Source organism: Kryptolebias marmoratus, linkage group LG7 (assembly GCF_001649575.2).
Source record: "Kryptolebias marmoratus isolate JLee-2015 linkage group LG7, ASM164957v2, whole genome shotgun sequence".
NCBI lineage: Eukaryota > Metazoa > Chordata > Actinopteri > Cyprinodontiformes > Rivulidae > Kryptolebias > Kryptolebias marmoratus.
Genome location: NC_051436.1, coordinates 4,074,722 through 4,093,850, shown reverse-complemented (window position 1 = coordinate 4,093,850; position 19,129 = coordinate 4,074,722). Strand labels below are relative to the sequence as shown.

General features: G+C 38.2%; 1 protein-coding gene across 1 annotated transcript in view; it reads left to right on the top strand.

Annotated features, from left to right (window-relative positions):
• Positions 1-19,129, top strand: part of LOC108251548 (up-regulator of cell proliferation-like) — a gene marked incomplete at its 3' end in the record, with an annotated part of 28,425 nt that extends 9,296 nt beyond the window's left edge. Inside the window, exons 4-5 of the mRNA XM_037976727.1 lie at positions 16,784-18,050; positions 18,270-19,129. Of these exons, the coding sequence (XP_037832655.1) occupies positions 16,784-18,050; positions 18,270-19,129 (2,127 nt within the window). The remainder of the gene's footprint in view (positions 1-16,783; positions 18,051-18,269) is intronic.

The following is a 19,129-nucleotide window of genomic DNA, read 5'->3' as shown; positions in this document are numbered from 1 at the left end:
CATGTTCAGACAAGCATTGACAACATAAATGATGCCATCAAAACAGCTAAAGCAGAAACAACAGACAGTCTGAAGACATTTGTTGAAAATATCTGCAAAGAACTTGGAGATAAACTGGTGATTTCCCAGGATGCTCTTGGTACCTTCATGATCCTGAACAATGCTGACCAGGAACAGTTTGCTGACTGGCTCACAGAGTCTGTGAAGGAAATAAAAGAAGCTCTGAGTGAGAAGTTGAAGAACACAACCATTGAAACAAAACTCAAACATCTTCAGATGAACCCTCAGAATGAGATTTTCAACAGAGTGATTGGTTGTGGCAAACAGTGTCCGTTCTGTGAAGTTCCTTGTGATGCAGGAGGAAGAGAACACACTGAACACTTTGCTTCACTGCATCGACCTCAGGGTATTGGTCAAAGCAAATGGGACGACTCAGGCAAACTTGTCACAGACATTTGCTCTTCCTCTGTTATTAGAGGTTGCTACTTTCGCTGCAGTGAAACAAAGAATAAATGGTATCCTTACAAAGAATACAGGAACATTTTTCCAGACTGGGATATTCGTCCAGATGCAAGTCTTGAAGCTTCAGACTTCTGGAAATATGTGATGACAAAGTACAACAATGAGTTTGCTGAAGCATATAATGCAAAACCTGCTGACATTCCTGCTTCCTGGAGAAATATTACAGAAGAACAGGCCAAAGAAAGTCTCAAAGATTCATTTAATGTTAAGTGAAACTATTATCTTCCCATAACTTCTTTTTAGTCTAAAATCAGTAGTTTCTGTCTCTTCTGTATGTTTTCAGAACGGTATCAAACAGGTGTAGAAAATAGATGGATAAATGACTTTTACAAACAAGTTAATCAAAACATAAATGTTCACTTGTTCACACTTTTACTGTTAAAACTATTAATAAATGTATGAATGTAACTCAATGTAACACTTTTTTTAAATTTTGTTAAAAATTGAGTGACTTGGAACATTTTGTTTGTACAAGATATCTGCAGGAAAATATTTTTTATAGTTTTAAGATTACTTGTGCTTTCTTTTGGTGAGGTAAATAAAAGAAAATGTGATATGCTTAAATTTTGTCAAAATGTGACGGTGTGAAGAATCATGCTTTATTCTTTTTTTGTTGACATTTTCTGTCAAATATTAAACCTTTTAGTGAATTAAATATTGTTACATTCTGTACTTTAAGTGAATAAATAAAAACACACTCTGCAGTCTGACTATGAATGTCTTTAATGTTTCCCAGATCAGAATCACAGCATACAGTGTAGAATACCTTCTAAAATAACAGAAATATCATCACCTCATTCATTTATAGGAGTTTACTTTCCTATTTATCATTATCTTTTTTAAGATTTGGGTTTCTGAATTCAACATAGAATATAAAAATAAGACAAAAGGTGCAGATTTGCAGTGAAGCTGAGGGGTTAGATGTCTGTTTTATCATCTGTTTGTCCATTTTTAAAACTGCTGGGTGTTGATGATGTGTTTTTAAACAAAACTGACCTAATATAAGGTCCAGGTTGAAGCACTTTGTTTGCCACCAATCTCTCTGGATTTTAGAAGATTAAAAAAAAAAATTCTGCAAGAAGGAAAACTTTCACAACATCATGATAGATGGGATCAAAACCTTGAATCACCTGAGTGATCTTATGACTGTGAAACTATGAGGCATCTTATGGTATCAAAGCTCTCCCATCTGTCCTACATGTAATTAGTGGCTACATTTAAACACAGCTACAATAACTCAGTTAATGATGGATTAAACTTTGTGTCTCAGGTTTATTTTCTGACTGATCAGTGAAAGAAGAGCTATCTTTTAAAGAAAGGCTTTTAGCCTTGGTCACATGTTTAGACAGATGATTTCAGGTTGTAGTCATCATGCAGCACAGATTATTAAGCATAAAACAGAAGAATTAAAAGATAAATTATAATGAATGAGAGTAGTGAAACTGCAGCCCTAAATTATATTTGAAAAAGTAACTTCTTTAGGAAGCTAGTGATGCTAACTACATTATCTTTGACCCCCTGAGGGCTTCAGAGAAGTTTTGCTACAATAACTTTCTGACTTTTCTCAGGAATCATGATGCTACACAAAATCTACATGAATATAACAACGTAAAGGTAAAAACTGGTCTAAAAATGAAACATTTTATCAAGTGCCCCTTTATTTATTTATTTATTTAGCTATTTATTGTTTCAAACTGCACCTGTTGTGTTTTTAAGACTAAATAAGGAATAATTATTCACTCAACCCCCCAAACAGACAAAGAAAAAACAAGAAACTTAATATTTACAAAAATTTAATTTGTTTGATTCTTACACATAAAAATGTAGTTTTGATTCTTGTCTAGATGATTGTCAAACCACCCAGTTCTGTCTTCTTCTTCCTCACATTTCCTCCTGACTGAATAATTCTGATGGGTGGCACAGAGTGGTTAGAGCTGTTGCTTCTCACCAAGAAGGTTGCAGGATCACATCCTGGCTTGTGTGCACATGGGTTTGCTCCGGTTTCCTCCCACAGACCAAAAAGGTTAGGTTAATTGGTGACTATTAAATTGTCACTAGATGAGAGTGTGAATAGTTGTTTGTCTCTATGTGTCCCTGCGACGGACTTGCAACCTGTCCAGGGTGTCCCCCGCCTCTCGCACAGTGGCTGCTGGGTATAGGCACCAGCTCCCTGCGACCTGGAATGGAGAAGTGGGTAAAGAAAAGGGTTGGATGGATGAATGACACAATGGCGCCCTCTAGTGTTAGCTGATTAAACAGACCAGTGAAACAATCCTCTGTATCAGAACGGAAACAATTTATTTATAATTTGCATTTAACTGAAGAATACAAAGTGCAGTGGTGAGTGAAGGCTTTGCTACCTGTGATGAATCTCAGTGCTCCATGATAGACAGCGTCCAACAGACGTAATGAGCTGGCAGAGGCTTTCATATACACAACATCCCCATAGTCTAAAATACACATAAAAGTGGCAGAATCGAGATATTTACCGGCACTGTTTCAGAAACAACTCTTGTTTAAAAAAAAAAAATTGTTTTAACTTAAGGTTTTTTAAGCAGATTTTCAATGTGGGGCTTAAAAGTTAAATTTTAATCTGTGGTGATGCCAAGGTATTTGTAAGATGTCACAAAATCAATGTAGCCTGTTCAGAAAACCCTATGTCCACAAACCTCCGACACAAGATCCCATGAACAACCGCGTCAAAGGCTTTGGACAGATCTATGAAAAGGGCGGCACTGTAGTCCTTGGCATCAAGAGCTTCAATTACATAATTTAGAACCTTCAAAGTGGCAGTAACTGTTTTCTAAAACCCGACTGGCAGGGTGATAAAAAATGTTTTGAGTACAAATACTGCTTAATCTGTTTATTAATTATTTTTTCAAAAATATTTGCTAAAATACATAATTTGGAAATGGATCTATAGTTATTTAGTGCAGTTGGATCGCCACCTTTTAATAAAGGCAAGACAAAAGCTGATTTCCATTTGTCAGGGATACAGTTTTGTTGAATAGACAAATTAAATATGTGTCACTGGTTCCGCTATGATGTCAGCTGCTAAACGTAGGAAGTAGGGACGGAGATTATAAGGGGCACCTGATTTTTTAATATCTAGATTTTTTAACTCCTTACAAACCTCACTGACAGACAGTTTAGAGAAAACAAAGTCTGACCAGAGGTTGGATTTCTGAAAGTATAGCTAATAGATACAGAAGATTCTAAGGTGTTAATTTTATAAGGTGTTAGAGTCAACAACCTGCCTATTAAAACAGTTTAACATCTCCGCCTTGTCTAACACTGGCCCTGAGTCAGTCATCAACTGAGCGGAAAGATCTCAATAGCCCTTACAAAAAAATCCCATGAAAATCACATGTGACTTTCACATGTGAATTTCGTGGGATTTTTTTGTAAGGGTAGGAGTTGCCAGAAATAGATTTAATTGTTTCCCAAAATTTGCATAGGTCATTTAAATGAGTTTTAGTTTCAGTTAGATAATTGGAACTCTTTACCTTTTTGATCAATGCAGTACATGTATTTTGTAACTGGCGAAAATTAAGCAAATCAGCATCTAATTTAGAGTTCTTTGCTTTTGCCCAAAGCTGGTCCTTCTCATGTAGGAGAGTCCTCAATTCAGGAGTGACCCAAGGACTAACTTGACTTTTTACCCCAAACACTTTAAAAGGGGCATGTTTACCCAACCTTTGGTAGGGCATCTGAGTTTGAAGTGAAAGTGGAACCACCCGAGTAGAACAAATACAGCAAGATGGAAGTTTTTTTTTTTATTTGTTTTGTTTTTTTGTATTTTAATTTCTAGAATGTGTTGATGTGTAGCTATCGTGTTTTAGAAAGATACATTTAATACTTTGAAATACATCTGACAAGACATGGGATATTTATAGGTGTTATTGGAAATGTTCATAAATGTTTTTTCCTTTTGGTAAGTGCTGTAATTATGAGTTGGTATGAGGATATAAGGTTGCTTTATGATAAACTCAAGGGAAAACTCAGTAGTTCCTCACTTTGTGCTTTGGTTACTGTTGTAAGCTTCCTCATTTTCTCAGGTTTGTCTTCCAGTAAATGGCTGCTGCACTCTGATTGGACTGGTTGGGGCCTACAGGCTATGGGGCAAAAAACTCATTGTCTGCGGCAAACTCTTGGTATTTAGCTTTTCTGATTGTTGCTGCTGCAACTGAAAAACCGTAAGTGGTATCAGTTCAGTTCATATTATTTATATGGTGCCAGTTTACTACAAAAGTAATTTCTGGACAACATGAGTTTGTTTAGGTAGATTTTGGTGTTAACCATAGTGTATGGAAATTTTTTCATAATAAAAATCTAAATCCTGGAGGTATGTTTTAATTTCAATTGCACCACAAAATGTTGGTTTGAACTTTTGATTGTTTCATGCAATCTTATCTAAATCTCTGTCTGCAGACCTGAGTTGGAATTGAGTTCCTGCTATGAGGAGGGACTTTGGTCCAATGGAGTTTGTAGGGCCCTGAATTGGGGCCCAGATGCCGGAAGCTGAGTGAGTGTTACAAGGGGGGCAGGACCTGGAAGGAACAGAGGTTCTGAACCACTGTCCAGTGGTTTATGAGACAGTTTGCTAACAGACAGACTCTAACACGCACACTGTCTGCCGCTCGCTCCAACCCGATCTACTCTGGAGGCCAAACCAAAAAAACAGGCCGTAACCAGCTGGAAGCTTGCTTTTTAACAAGAAACTAAAAAATGAAGTAAAAATATTATTAATACCATCATATTTATGGTGTACAATAAGAATAATTTCTTCCATATGAAATAGTGTTAACAGTTCAAGAAATGTTCTGGAAATAATCTACATATCAATGAACACCTTTTATTGTTATTGATTCAACTTTATTCTTTAAATGTTAACAATATTTTTTATTTGCAATTTGTCAGGTTTTCATTATATATATATATATATATATATATATATATAAAATATTAATAGATTGTGTTGTTGTATAGCTATTGTGTTTGAGAATAATCAGTTTTGTACTTTAAAATATGTTTGACTAAACATGGGATCTTTACAAGCTGGTACAATGATACGAGTGAAGAATGACGATGTACAAGTTTTTTTAGACTCAAGAGGAGACTCTTTTCTTTCTTTCTGTTGATTTAACTGCACTTTGCACTACACTTACTGCTGTTACCAGCTGAACCTTTTGTACTGAAGTGTAGAACAAAAAACATCCAATCAGAGCAGTCGTTAAACAATGCTAGTTTCAAAGTAAAGTGTTTTTTCCTCCTTAGCCATTTTATTCACTCCTCATAATAACAACAACAAAAAATTATAGGAAATTACAAAAAACTGGCTACATATATAATACATATATAAGTAAGGAATAAGAAAACAAAAATTTATGAAGAAACACTTCCTAAGAAAAGCTTCTGCTGCTGTGTTTTTTAAATCATAACTTTATTGAAAATAACTTTATTATGACAAAATAAGTCAAATACATGTTCTGAATTTACCAAAACTATTTTAATGTTCCAAACAAGTACAAAAAGGCTTATAACTTGCTGTGGAGCAGGTTGTGAGTTCAGCCTGTGTTACCATGATAATCGAACTAACCAACCTAAAAGAGAGACTTCATCATACCCAAAATTCTTGCTTTGCTTAACATAGCCAGCTTAAGCTGTTAATCTCTCTTTGTAATACAGGTTTCCGGTGTGACAACATAAATTAAATAAAAGCAATAAACCAAAAGTACCAGAGAAAGGACCAAAATAAATCAAAAGACAAAAACAGTCGATCATGGCAGAAGGTGTTTTCCTTTTAGCCCTATGGCAGTAGTAGTTAGTATTAGTACTTCAACAAAATGTTGAGAGCAATGCATCTGTTTAACAGAGGCTGGATGGAGAAACCAGACAAACAGACATGATCACATTTCTGTCAGACTGCTGATCAGAACGTTTAACCTGAGGGTGAGTTCCTGAGACCAACATGGAGACAGAAAATAGGTCCAAATACAGTCTTCATGGAGTAATATAATGTGCATCCAACATATGTTGTATTTTTGGTTTAAGGAATTTTTAAGGAGGTGTTTATTTGGGTCCTATGTGCTATGACTCATAACCCACATTCTTCTCTGCATAAAAAGGTCTCAGACTTTCCAGAATGCATTCTTGACTTTGTACTTCCTCATTAAGAAGTGTCTCCTTTCTTGTTCTGTCTTCCAGTAAATGGCTGCTGCACTCTGGTTGGACCGGTCTTTGCTTAATATGCGGGAAGATGTGTGTGTGTGTGTGTGTGTGTGTGTGTGTGTGTGTGTGTGGGGGGGGGGTTATATACATATATACAAATGCACAGTTTCATGCACCGACTCACAAAAAGAGTCGCCGCCCTCAGCTCAACACGGCATCACAGCAAACACAGAGTGGTGCTGCAGCGTTCTTGAGAATAAGGTCTTTCGTTTTATACATTTTGACATGGGCACATATTTCGCAAAGGTAAGCTCTTTATACTACTGATTATTATTATTATTGGTCATTTACTATTGATATGACAAATACCAAGAAGTCATGGTTCAGTTAGTTCAGGAAAACATGCGAATAATGCATGACTTACAGGGTTCATACTGTAAACTTCTATTCTGACTTGAACGTGGTAATGATAATATTGATGCCCAATCTTGTAATGAGCATGGTATACATGTTTCTTATGCATGTAGATATCTATTTTCTTAGGCAATGGAAAAATTCCAAGTAATTTTTGCTTTTGCCTTAAAAAGAAATATTTAACATTTCTTTCTCAGATTTGTATACATAAAAATAAACTCAAACAAGATGTTGGTGATAAATGTGACACGGTAGACAATAATGAATAGAAGATCATTTTTATTAAAATGTTCACTATCAAGTAACATCAGCCTCAATGCGCAGCTACTGTCAGTGCAACACCCCAAATGCAAAAACATTTATCTTAATAATGTAAGGATTACAAAATGTGCACAAAGAACAGTTTGATCATTTCTGTATGAAACATATTCTTTACAACTAATATAGATAAGCTTATTACTGAACAAGAAAGCAAACAAATCTACTTTTACCCCTTAAAACATTTTTAACATATGTAAAAAAAAGCATTAGAAATTGATTGTTTTTAAGGACTAATGATTAAAATACTTGTGCTGGAAAAAGTTAATATTTTTTGTTGTTGACAAATAATCCTTGCATTGGCAGGGGTAGACTTTATATTTGTAAAGCCAAGATATTGTTGTCAGTGCCTCAAGACTGATTTTAGGATTTATTTTTGAATTTTTTCCATCATATATTATCATATTATTTATATATATGTTTTAGGTAATACATAATACAGACCAGTACCTACAGGGTAACTACTGGAACTAGACTGTAATATGAAATGACCTGTTACCTTGTACTCACAAGGTACCCACAAGTTACATAGGGTGTACTTACAGGGTACTTTTGGGGTAGTTACTGAATACACACCTGATACCTACAGGCAGCGGTATTTTTAGCTATAAAACGATTGTAGGAAACAAAATACTTTACATTCTTCTACTGACTATTTCTTCATATTTCTGTGTGTTGTGCATGCACACACACATGCAGTTTGTTTGTTCTCTAAAGACCTGGAAAAGTAATCTTAGAAACTCCATTTCATTCCAGGGTCTCACACTGCCCTGCTTGTAACTGGGGCTGGAGAGCTGAGGTTCACTTTTGGGGAGATATTGAGAAAGGTCCACTGGAAGCTCTCTGCAGCTTTCCTTCCTTCCTATCAATACCAATAACAACAACCTTTTTATTATTATTTCCACAGCTATTTCCCATCCTGTGAAGATGTCAGTGTATAATGTCAGCAGTGAATATATCTCAGCCTCTGGACACTCCTGTTGGTAAAACAGAGGACTACACTGTGATCAGCTACAAAGAGGTAGAAACTGTAAGGGACAACAGAACAAACACAAAGCAAACAAGTGTTGGACCTACAGGCACCTCACGAAATGCAGACTAAAGAAAAAAGTAAGCCACACATTTAACTTTTACACACTAAATAGAACAAATTTGATAATATGGACAAAATGTAGGATAGCAGTGGAATAGACCAAAAGCTTTGCTTTAAAAAACCCTTGTAAAATCTGGAGATTATTTGGAAAACTGCAGCTCTGCTTATCAATTGAAAAGGAACTTTAAAATAATTTTCTGAGAGGACTCAAATACTTAACTCTGCTCCTGTTTTAAATCAATATTTGTTTTCTCATGTTTTAAAAACTGACAGAAGTTCTTTTGCTTTTAAAATGAAGTCTTTCTGAGTATATTTGTATCTTGTATTCAGACTTGTTAGATCATTTTCCAATATACTCAAACAAGGCAAAGAAACTTACACAAAGAACAAAATTTAATAAAAAATGAGTAAATCAAACATTTCTAAATTTAAAGAGATTATGCATCAGTTCATGAAACGTTTATAAAGAAAATAATACAGATATTCCATCGCAAAAGTTTATGAAAGTTATGTATTTTTATGAATGTTTGTCACTATGTGTTTCCTATAAACAAAACGAAAAATTTACCAAGCTTTTGTTAACAGTTTCTTTATTCAAATTGCTGAGGAAAATGAAACAAAGTACAGTGCTTATAAAAAGTATTTAACCTTTAGATGTTTTATGCTTTTATTGCTGTCATTCAGCCATGATCAAGATAAACTGTCCTTTGCAAAAGATGTTTCACAAAAAACATCTATAATATCAAAGTGAAATAAAATTTTGACAGATTAATATAAATTAAATAAAAGCTATGTAATGTAAAATAAGTAATGGCATAAATATTCACCCCCTTTGAAGTAACTGTTCTAATTCAACTTAATGAAAATATTTTTTTAGAGTACTTGTTCTTTTCAGTCAGGGTGTGGATGCAACAGGATTTCCAAGGCCCTAAACATCCGCAGGAGTTCTGTTTAATCCTTCATCAAGAAACGGAAGGAATATGAAACGGTTAAATCTACTAAGAGCAGGCCATCCTCATAAACTGATTGAATGGACAACAAAGAGAATAGTAACACCTGTAAACACTCTGAAGGAGTTACAAGCTTTAGCAAGTGAGATGGGAGAGACTGACCCCCAACAAGTCAAGTCAAGTCAAGACAAATTTATTTATATAGCACTTTTCAGCAACAAGGCGATTCAAAGGAATCATGAAAACACACAATATAAAGTTAAAACTAAACATATCTAAAACATCAGACACTAAAGACACAAAAGTACAGAGTAAACCAAAAATAAGCTGAGGAGAACCAAACTATGATATAACATAAACTAAACTAGGATTTAACGTAAAGAAGAACAATGTGTCTGCCTTCGCCGAGAGTAGAAAAAAACAAAACAACAAAAAAAACAAAGGCTGCCCTGGTTCTTCACCAGTCTGAGCTTTATGTGGCAAAGAGAAAAAGACTATAGAAGAAAACGCAGAATAAATCTCAACTAGATTCCTTAAAAAAATTGAGACAAACTCTAAACTTTGATGAAAAAGTGTTCTGATAACAATAAAGCCACTTAGAAAAATAATTATTCAGATGTTTCATAAAAAGAAAAACCTTTATTAGTTATCTTCAGTCTTTTCAGATGGTGAAATTACCATAATACAAAGAATTTTCTCTTTTGAACCTCCTAATATTAAAGTATTAAGTGACATAAATGAAAACTTTATTAATGTCTCTGCCTTTCTCACTAAACAGAGGAATATTTTGCTATTTTTAAATTCTTTTGAGACCAGTCCAGTACTCAGGGATAAGGAGAAAAGTGGCTGATGATGGTTTCACCAGTTGTAAAAGGATTCTCTCATATTTAAATTGTAACTTAATATTATACTTACATCAATGTTTTTTTTCAAAAACATTCCACTTGTGTGGCTCTCTTTCACCTGATTGACAGGGTTACTTCTGAACGTGATAATAATGAATGAATGTGTCAGGATCTATCAGATAGTCAACAGTGACCAGCTCAATGACAGACAGACGTAGGCGTAAAGGTAAGTGATTTTATTTACAGTGCTCGAGGGGACACAGGACTCTCAGAAACGTGTTTGACATGAGATATGCGAAAAGTGGGGTGAATTTTCATAGAAAGAGGTAACTTGAGTCTTACAGCTGATGGGTTAATGATCTTCTCTATGAGGTATGGGCCGACGACATTTGGTGCCAGTTTTTTGGGTGCATCTTTGATATTAAGGTCTCGAGCTGACAATCATACCTTCTGACCTACTTGGTACGTAGGAGCCGATGAATGATGGCGGTCAGCAAACCTCTTGTTCTGCTGGGCGGTCCTCAGAAGGGCTGCTCTGGTCTGTTTCCAGATCCGGCGACTTCGACGAAGATGTATCTGGACTGAGGGGACCAGGACTTCAGTTTCCTGACTAGGGAACAGAGGAGGGTTATAGCCAAGAGAGGCCTCAAAAGGAGAGAAACCTGTGGCAGAGGAGGTATGGCAGTTGTGTGCATATTCGACCCAGGGTAGAGGTTTGCACCAGGAGGAGGGATTGTTATTAATAATGCACCGAAGGGCTGACTCTAACTCCTGGTTGCATCTCTTGGTCTGTCCATTTGACTGTGGGTGGTAACTGGAGGTGAGACTGACATTAGCATACCTGCATTGCAAAAAGCTTTCCAGACTTGTGAAATGAACTGCGGTCCATGATCGGATACGATGTCTATGGGGATGCCGTGTAAATGGAACATGTGAGTGACAAGGAGTTGAGCAGTCTCGAGAGCAGAGGGGAGTTTGGCTAGAGGCACAAAGTGGACCGCCTTGGAGAATCTGTCCACGATGTTCAAAATAACTGTGTTACCTTCAGAAGGTGGTAGACCAGTGATGAAATCCAAGGCGATGTGTGACCAAGGACGAGCTGGTGTGGGAAGTGGTTGGAGAGGTCTGGCCGGAGGTTGGTGACTGCTTTTATTCCTGGCACAGGTGGGACATGCTATGACAAACTCCTTGATGTCTGTGTTCATAGTGGGCCACCAGAAATGTCTCTTAGTAAAACACAACATACGGGAGATGCCAGGATGACAGGTGAAATAATGATTGTGCACCCAAGCCAACACTTTACTGACAATAGATCATGAAATGAATCTTTTACCCTGGGGCCCGGTAACCTGGATCTGGTTCAGACCGCAAAGCCTCTGAGATGGTATTTTCAATTTCCCAGGTAAGTACGCCCAAGAAGCAGGTGAGGGGTAGAACCTTGGAGTCGTCCTTTGAGGTCTCGGAGGAGGAGAATTGCCTGGAGAGAGCATTGGGTTTAACATTCCTGGATCTGGGTCTGTAAGTAATGGTAAAGTTAAACCGAACAAAGAACAATGACCATCTGGCTTGTCTAGGGTTAAGTCGTTTGGCATTCTGTAAATAAGTGAGGTTTTTAGGATCCGTCCAAATGATGAAAGGGAGTTCGGAACCTTCTAGCCAGTGTCTCCATTCTTTGAGGGCTAACTTTATGGCCAACAGTTCACGATTCCCCACGTCATAGTTCTTCTCTGAAGGAGAGAGCCTCCGAGAGAAGAAAGCACAGGGATGGATCTTATTATCCGTACCCGAGTGTTGAGACAACACCGCTCCCACCCCCTGAGTCGGATGCATCGACCTCCACAATAAAGGTTAATCGAGTTAACGGGGAGGCAACTAGGCTGTAGTTTTTAATGAAACGTCTGTAGAAGTTTGCAAAGCAGAGGAAACGTTGATGCTCCTTACAATTGGAGGGAGTAGGCCACTCAGTGACTGCCCATACCTTTTCAGGGTTGGTGCAGTATTGTCCTTGTTCAAAAATAAAGCCCAAAAATGAGACTGTAGAAACATGGAACTCACATTTCTCGGCTTTTACATAGAGTTGGTTCCCATATAGACAGGTGAAAAAGTTGGCTTGAAGGAAGCGGCACACTGGGAAGCAAATCTATGGATCAGTCGTATGGTCTGTGAGGAGGGTGAGCGAAAGGGCCTTCTGTTTGCTAAATACCGGAGGCAGATCGTGATAATTTTGTGGCACCTTAGAAAGGTCAACCTCCTCCACAGACTCCACCACCTTGCTTCCCGAAGGGGCAGCAAGGTGGCAGCCGTGTTTTAAACAGAAACTGCTCCAAGACTCAACACGTCTTTCAGGCCAATTAAACACGGGATTGTGAGTTTGAAGACACGGAAAACCAAAAATCAACTGAGGTGAGGAGGAACAAAAAACGAAAAACTCACCCGTCTTGTGGTGATTACTGGAAACCAGCACCCGGAGGTTGGAGACTTTGTGGTCGATCTGTGATAATGTTTGACCAGTAAGGCCAGCCACAGAGCGGGCTGAATCCAGGGGGGTAGTAGAGAGGCCCAGCTGTTCCACCAAATCCACTGAGATAAGGTTGAGTTCGGCTCCAGAATCCATTAAAGCAGCGATAGGTAACAAGATGTGATCGGAAATTATGGTAGCTGGTAACAAGAGTAACGAAGCAGGGGAAAAATAACATGAATCCGATAAATTCCCCTGAGCTATTGGCGGGCTGGTCCGTTTCCCCAGAGCGGACATTTTGCCACAAAGTGTCCCTTTCCTCCACAATAGATACATTCCTTAGCTAAAAAGCATCTTTGTCTTTCTTCGGGAGATAACCGAGTGCGACCAACCTGCATTACTTCTGGTTCAGTCACAGGTAAGATCTGATGGGAAAAAAACGTCATCCGTGGGGCGGAGACTTGACGGTTTGGAATTGTGGGTAATGGAGTCCATGTCCTTTCGACGGTTATCTATCCTGATAGCTAAAGAGATTAATCTGATCAAAGACATGTTGGAATTCTTGAATTAAAAGTTTAGTTGAGTAAACCAAAAGAACTTTTAGATCTCTAGTAGGCTTAGATGCTTTACCCTGGGCAAGCGATGCTCCAGCGCTGGTCTTATCCACACGGCAGCCTTAAGTATGCAGCCACTCTAATAAACCTGATCCTCTGCAGCTGCGGGTGATTAATTCACCAGCCAATGGGAGAACAAGAACCAGCAACCAGGAAGCAAATTAATAAAACACCACAGAATGAACTTTTCGAGATATATCAAAAGCTTTTGATACAGTTAATCAATTTATCTTATTGAAAAAAATGGTTTCATGTTTCTACATTAGAATTGTTAAAAAGCTATTTGTCTCATTGGAGATAATTTCTTTGTATTATGAGTTGTAATTCCACCAAGGCTAGACTATACTGTAGGGTTTCTCAGGGATTCCGTTTTGGACCACTTATTTCTTCTGTATGTCATTAACCAAAGTTTCAAATATCCTCACATCAATAATGTTTGCAAATGATACAACTCTAATCTATGCTCAATCAAACTTTGATTCACTGATTAAGGAGGGAAATGTTGGTTGAAGTACTTATGATACATGATTCAATCTAAAAATATCTGTAAATATAAACAATTATTTTTGAAGAGAAAGTTATATTTAAAAGTTTATAAAAAAATTTAATTCTGTTTGCTGAAATAACTGAAGTGTCATCTACCAGATTCTTGGAAATTCTTGATGAAATTTTGAATTGAAAAGAGCACTGACTCAGTATGCAGAAAAATAAATAAATCTGTTGGTATTATAAGGAAGGTGAATAATCTTGTCACTGAAACTTGGTCTCTAACATTGTATGAGTTTAATTTATTCTGATCTTTCTAATTGTAATTCATAAAATTTTAACATAAAATTCAAATGATGGAAATGTGTTAGAGCAGTTCAAGGATTGTTTCATTAAAATTTTCATTACATCCATCCATCCATTCATTTTCTTTACCTGCTTCTCCATTCTGGGTCTCAGGGAGCTGGTGCCTGGACCCTGGACTGGTCGCAAGTCCATTGCAGGGCCAAATAGAGACGAATGAGACAAACAACTATTCACACTCTCACTCACACCCTAAGGACAATTTCTTCATGAGCAGCCCCGCTCCACTCCACTCTACTTGGCTCGGCTCTGTAAAAAATGCATCGCGTTTCCATCGGCCAGTTTGGTCAGTAGCACAGGAACGCCTCCTTGTGTTGGTGGGAGGGGGGAGGCGGGGTCCAAAGCCACACCGTGTGCTACCGCATTTGTGTAAACAATGAAAGCGCTATGGACAACGTTGGCCCTGTGTTGTTGCTGATTTTTAAACTTATGGGGATTCTCCTGAGACTTCAGGAAGAGAGGCGCAGTGGAAGAAACGCTCTGGATGCCGCGATTGTTGCGCGGAGTAGGACAGCTGTTATCCGCCGGAGATTTCAGGCTTTACAGCGCCTTCAGCTGGGGGACAGACGGCATAAATGTTGCAGGGTAAGCTAACGCTGTTGTTTATAGTCCAATTACTTTGCTACCATTCCAAAATTGTCTATCAGTGTTTTCTTCGCTCTTTACGCTGCAATCTGACCACACCCACTACCAATGAGTGAACAGGAGCTACCTTGTGTCACCCACTAAAGCAGGGCTGGCCCAGTTGGACCCTATTCCAAAGCAGGGCCAAAAAAAGCACGGACCGACCTCGAAAAAAGCCAGTGGAAATGCGCGCAAAGCAAGCCGAGTAGAGTGGAGCCGGGACCTTTAGAGCCGGTGGAAAAGGGGCACAATTAACCTAACATGCATGTTTTGGGTCTGTGGGAGGAAGCCCGTGTAAACCCACGTGCCCACAGGGAAGCGATCCTGCAACCTTCTTGCTGGGAGGCAACAGCTCTAACCACTATTCTACTGTGCCACGCTATTTTCATTACAATATACAGGAAATAAACTATGGTACAAGTTTTTTCAGGTGTCTAGAACTTGTTTGACAGTTAAAAATTTGAAAAAATTGTTTTAAGCAAATTTTACTCAGTGATTTTTTGCTACTTTTGATGGAACATGTTTCAATTCAAATCAGATTAATTTATACCAAATTTAAAAACAACTATTGTACTGCACACAATGCAATAAATAGTAAAAAAATAATACCAAACAAGTGACCATACAAACAAAATAAATAAAAAAAAAAAAAGTATAGGACACACGAAAAAAAAACCCAAAATGAAGCAAAATATGTCAACGCTCAAGCTGTATTAAAAGCCACAAAGTACAAATGTGTTTTAAAATCAGACTTATAAGCACCAAAAGTTGAAGCCTGTCTGATACATAAGGGGCAGCTGGTTCCACAATTAAGGAGCTACAACTGAAAAAGCCTGACTACTTGTTTGTATGTATCTTTTTGTTATTGATGGGTTTTTCATTTAATTGTTGGTTATTGTATGTTTTCTATATTTTTTTTGGATTTATCTGTGAAAAGGCTTCATAAAACCTTCAGCTTTTGCCATTTCAAGCACTCCAATTTATCTGCAGTGTTTTATTTTATTGTATTTTATTTATTTATTAGCTTCTATGTAAAAATAAATAAAAATTAATTGTAAAATAAATAAATGAATTAGGAACAATTTATAAAACTTGTCAACTTTGTCTTCACAGATACTGACTTGGGAAGTTTCTTGGAGGATCTGGGGTTGAAGCAGCACTACAGAGAGAAGCTCTCACTCAGCAAGATACTTGAGATCAATGAGAAGACCATCACAGATGAACCTGTCAAGTTTAAATTAGATCTTCCATGGTATTTTTTAAAAAAACTGATGATGGTTAATGTGACATCTAGAAATGTGAGATACCCATCTGAACCAGAGGCTATAGAGTCAGATTCTGATGATGTTTTTGAAGATCCAATCACAGATGACATGTTAAACCCTCTTGATATAATCACTGCTCTCTTCCTGTGTTCTGATGGTTTTGTTCAGCAAGAATTGGCTCTAAACATGTCCATGTGTCAGTTCTCTGTGCCCCTGCTGCTTCCCAACTGTGATACAAACCAGTGCACACTCATGCTGTGGGCCATGAGAGACATTGTTAAGAAGTACAGACCTCTGTCTCTCTCTGAATCCAAGGGCTTCAAAGAAGAAAGAATCGTTTTTTCTGAACTTCCATTGGTCTCCTTTGTGAGACTTGGTGAGTGTTCCTTGTCTAAATCTGAGATCCTCAATAAACTCCTGAGTAATTCTCAGCAGTACCATGACACCTTTGTTCACCACAACATGGAGTGTGGAGATGCTCCACGAAGAATCTCCAATGGACTGACTGAAATCAGCTGGTACCTTCCCTGTGGAAACAAAAACATGGACATCTTCAGTGAGCCAGTTGCTATAGCTAACCTCCGTGGTGACATTGCTTCATTTGAAACACAATACTCCTTTTTGTGTCAGACATCTGCAGCAGTTTTTGTGTTTTTTGACCAGCTGGACCCTGAGTGTGAACTGCTAACTAACAAAGACCACAAAGCCCAGATCTTCTTGGTGGGAAACCATCAGAGCAAGAACTTCAGTTTAGATGCTGTAAAGAAAATACAAAACAAATTGAGCTTGACTAAAAACAACATAATTATAAAGAAAAAACAGACAAACGATGCAGATTTTGTAAAATGTTTGAGAAAAAAGGTCAGTAATGTTGTTGATAAGACAACAATGAGAATGTCAGTCAAAAGAATGGCAGCTATTGCTCAAGATTTCGGAATCTTAGTTGATGAAGACTCTTCAGAGTGCCAGGCTGGAAAGGAAAATGCAGATGCCATCACTGCAGAGATTCAAGACATACTAAAATACAAAGAAGAGCAGCTTCCATTACGAGGTCAAATATGGAAAGAACTGACTTCTTTAGAGAAGGAAGAGTTTCGCCTTCAAAATATTGGTTCTGAAGACATAGAAACTTACAGAAGTAATCTTCAAGAACAGAAAAGAGAACTGCGAAGAAAACAAACCAACTATGCAATGTCAAATGCAATGACATGTTTCATCAGTGGAATATCCAGCCCAGGAACAGAGAGGCGTTATTTCCTGAAATGGATGCGAATGAACCTTGACAACCTCTCTCGTGGAAAACTGTCTGGACTCAGAGAGCTTTACAAGGAAAAGTGCAATGACTCTAAGAACAAAGAGGAAATCAAAGAAATTGACAAACAACTTTCCAATATCTCACTGGGAACTGAACACTTCTTCCGTGAAATGGGTCAGATCTATGAAGCTTCTCTTTCCCTCCCAGAAACAGACCCATCCCGTCAACAGCTGCAGCATCTGCCAAAACTCTGTGCTCAGTTGTTGCTGGATGGATTTCCTCTTGAGCTTGTAGATGGAGATGCATCCAACATTCCTCTCAGATGGGTGAGTGATGTTCTCTCTCAGCTCAATGACTTGGTGTCTCCAAAGAACAAGATCCTGGTCGCCACAGTTCTTGGAGTTCAGAGCACAGGAAAGTCCACTCTCCTTAACACCATGTTTGGAGTTCAGTTTGCAGTCAGCAGTGGTCGATGCACTCGAGGTGCCTTCATGCTGCTCATCAAAGTCAATGAAGACGTCAAAAAAGATCTCAACTGTGACTTCATGATGATCATCGACACTGAAGGCTTAAAGTCACCAGAACTCGCACAACTGGACAACAGTCATGAACATGACAATGAGCTTGCAACTCTTGTTGTTGGGCTGAGTGATATCACCATTATCAATATTGCAATGGAGAATTCAACAGAGATGAAAGACATCCTGCAGATAGTGGTGCATGCTTTCCTCAGGATGAAGGAGGTTGGTAAAAAACCTAAATGTCAGTTTGTTCACCAGAACGTTTCAGATGTTTCAGCCCATGAGAACAACCTACGAGACAGGAAGCTGCTCCTACAACAGCTGAATGAGATGACCCAGGCAGCAGCTAAAATGGAAAAGAAAGAGNNNNCAATGGAGAATTCAGCAGAGATGAAAGACATCCTGCAGATAGTGGTGCATGCTTTCCTCAGGATGAAGGAGGTTGGTAAAAAACCTAAATGTCAGTTTGTTCACCAGAACGTTTCAGATGTTTCAGCCCATGAGAAGAACCTACGAGACAGGAAGCTGCTCCTACAACAGCTGAATGAGATGACCCAGGCAGCAGCTAAAATGGAAAAGAAAGAGGAGAACAAGAGCTTCACTGATGTGATGGAGTACAATCCAGACACTGGGAACAGCTACATTCCTGGACTCTGGAATGGAAACCCACCAATGGCACCAGTCAATGCAGGATACAGTGAGGCTGTCTATGAGCTCAAGAAAAACATCATCCAACAGCTGGGAACGTGTGAGTCAACTTCTAATAATATCCTGCAGTTTAGAGAGTGGATGAGCAGCCTGTGGACTGCAGTAAAACATGAAAACTTCATCTTCAGCTTTAGAAACAGCCTGGTAGCTGATGCATACATGAAGCTCTGTACAGAATTCAACAAATGGGAGTGGGAGTTCAAAAAAGCAATGTACACCTGGGTTACCAAAGCAGAAACAAGAATTTCCAATTTTGGAACCATTGCAACAAAATCTGAATTATCTGCCCTGAGAGAATTCATCAGTCAGTTGAAAAGTGAATCGATCACAGAGCTGTCTGAATGGGAGACAAAGCTGCAAAACAATCTGAAAGAATACTTTAAGCAGCCAGAGGGTCATGTTCATCTGGTTGAGGGATACAGAGAACAATTCTCAAACAGCATAAAGAGCCTTCGACGACAAGAGGAAAGCTCTGTTGTTAACCAGCTCACAGCAGCAGCTGACATCAAACAGGGAATGGAA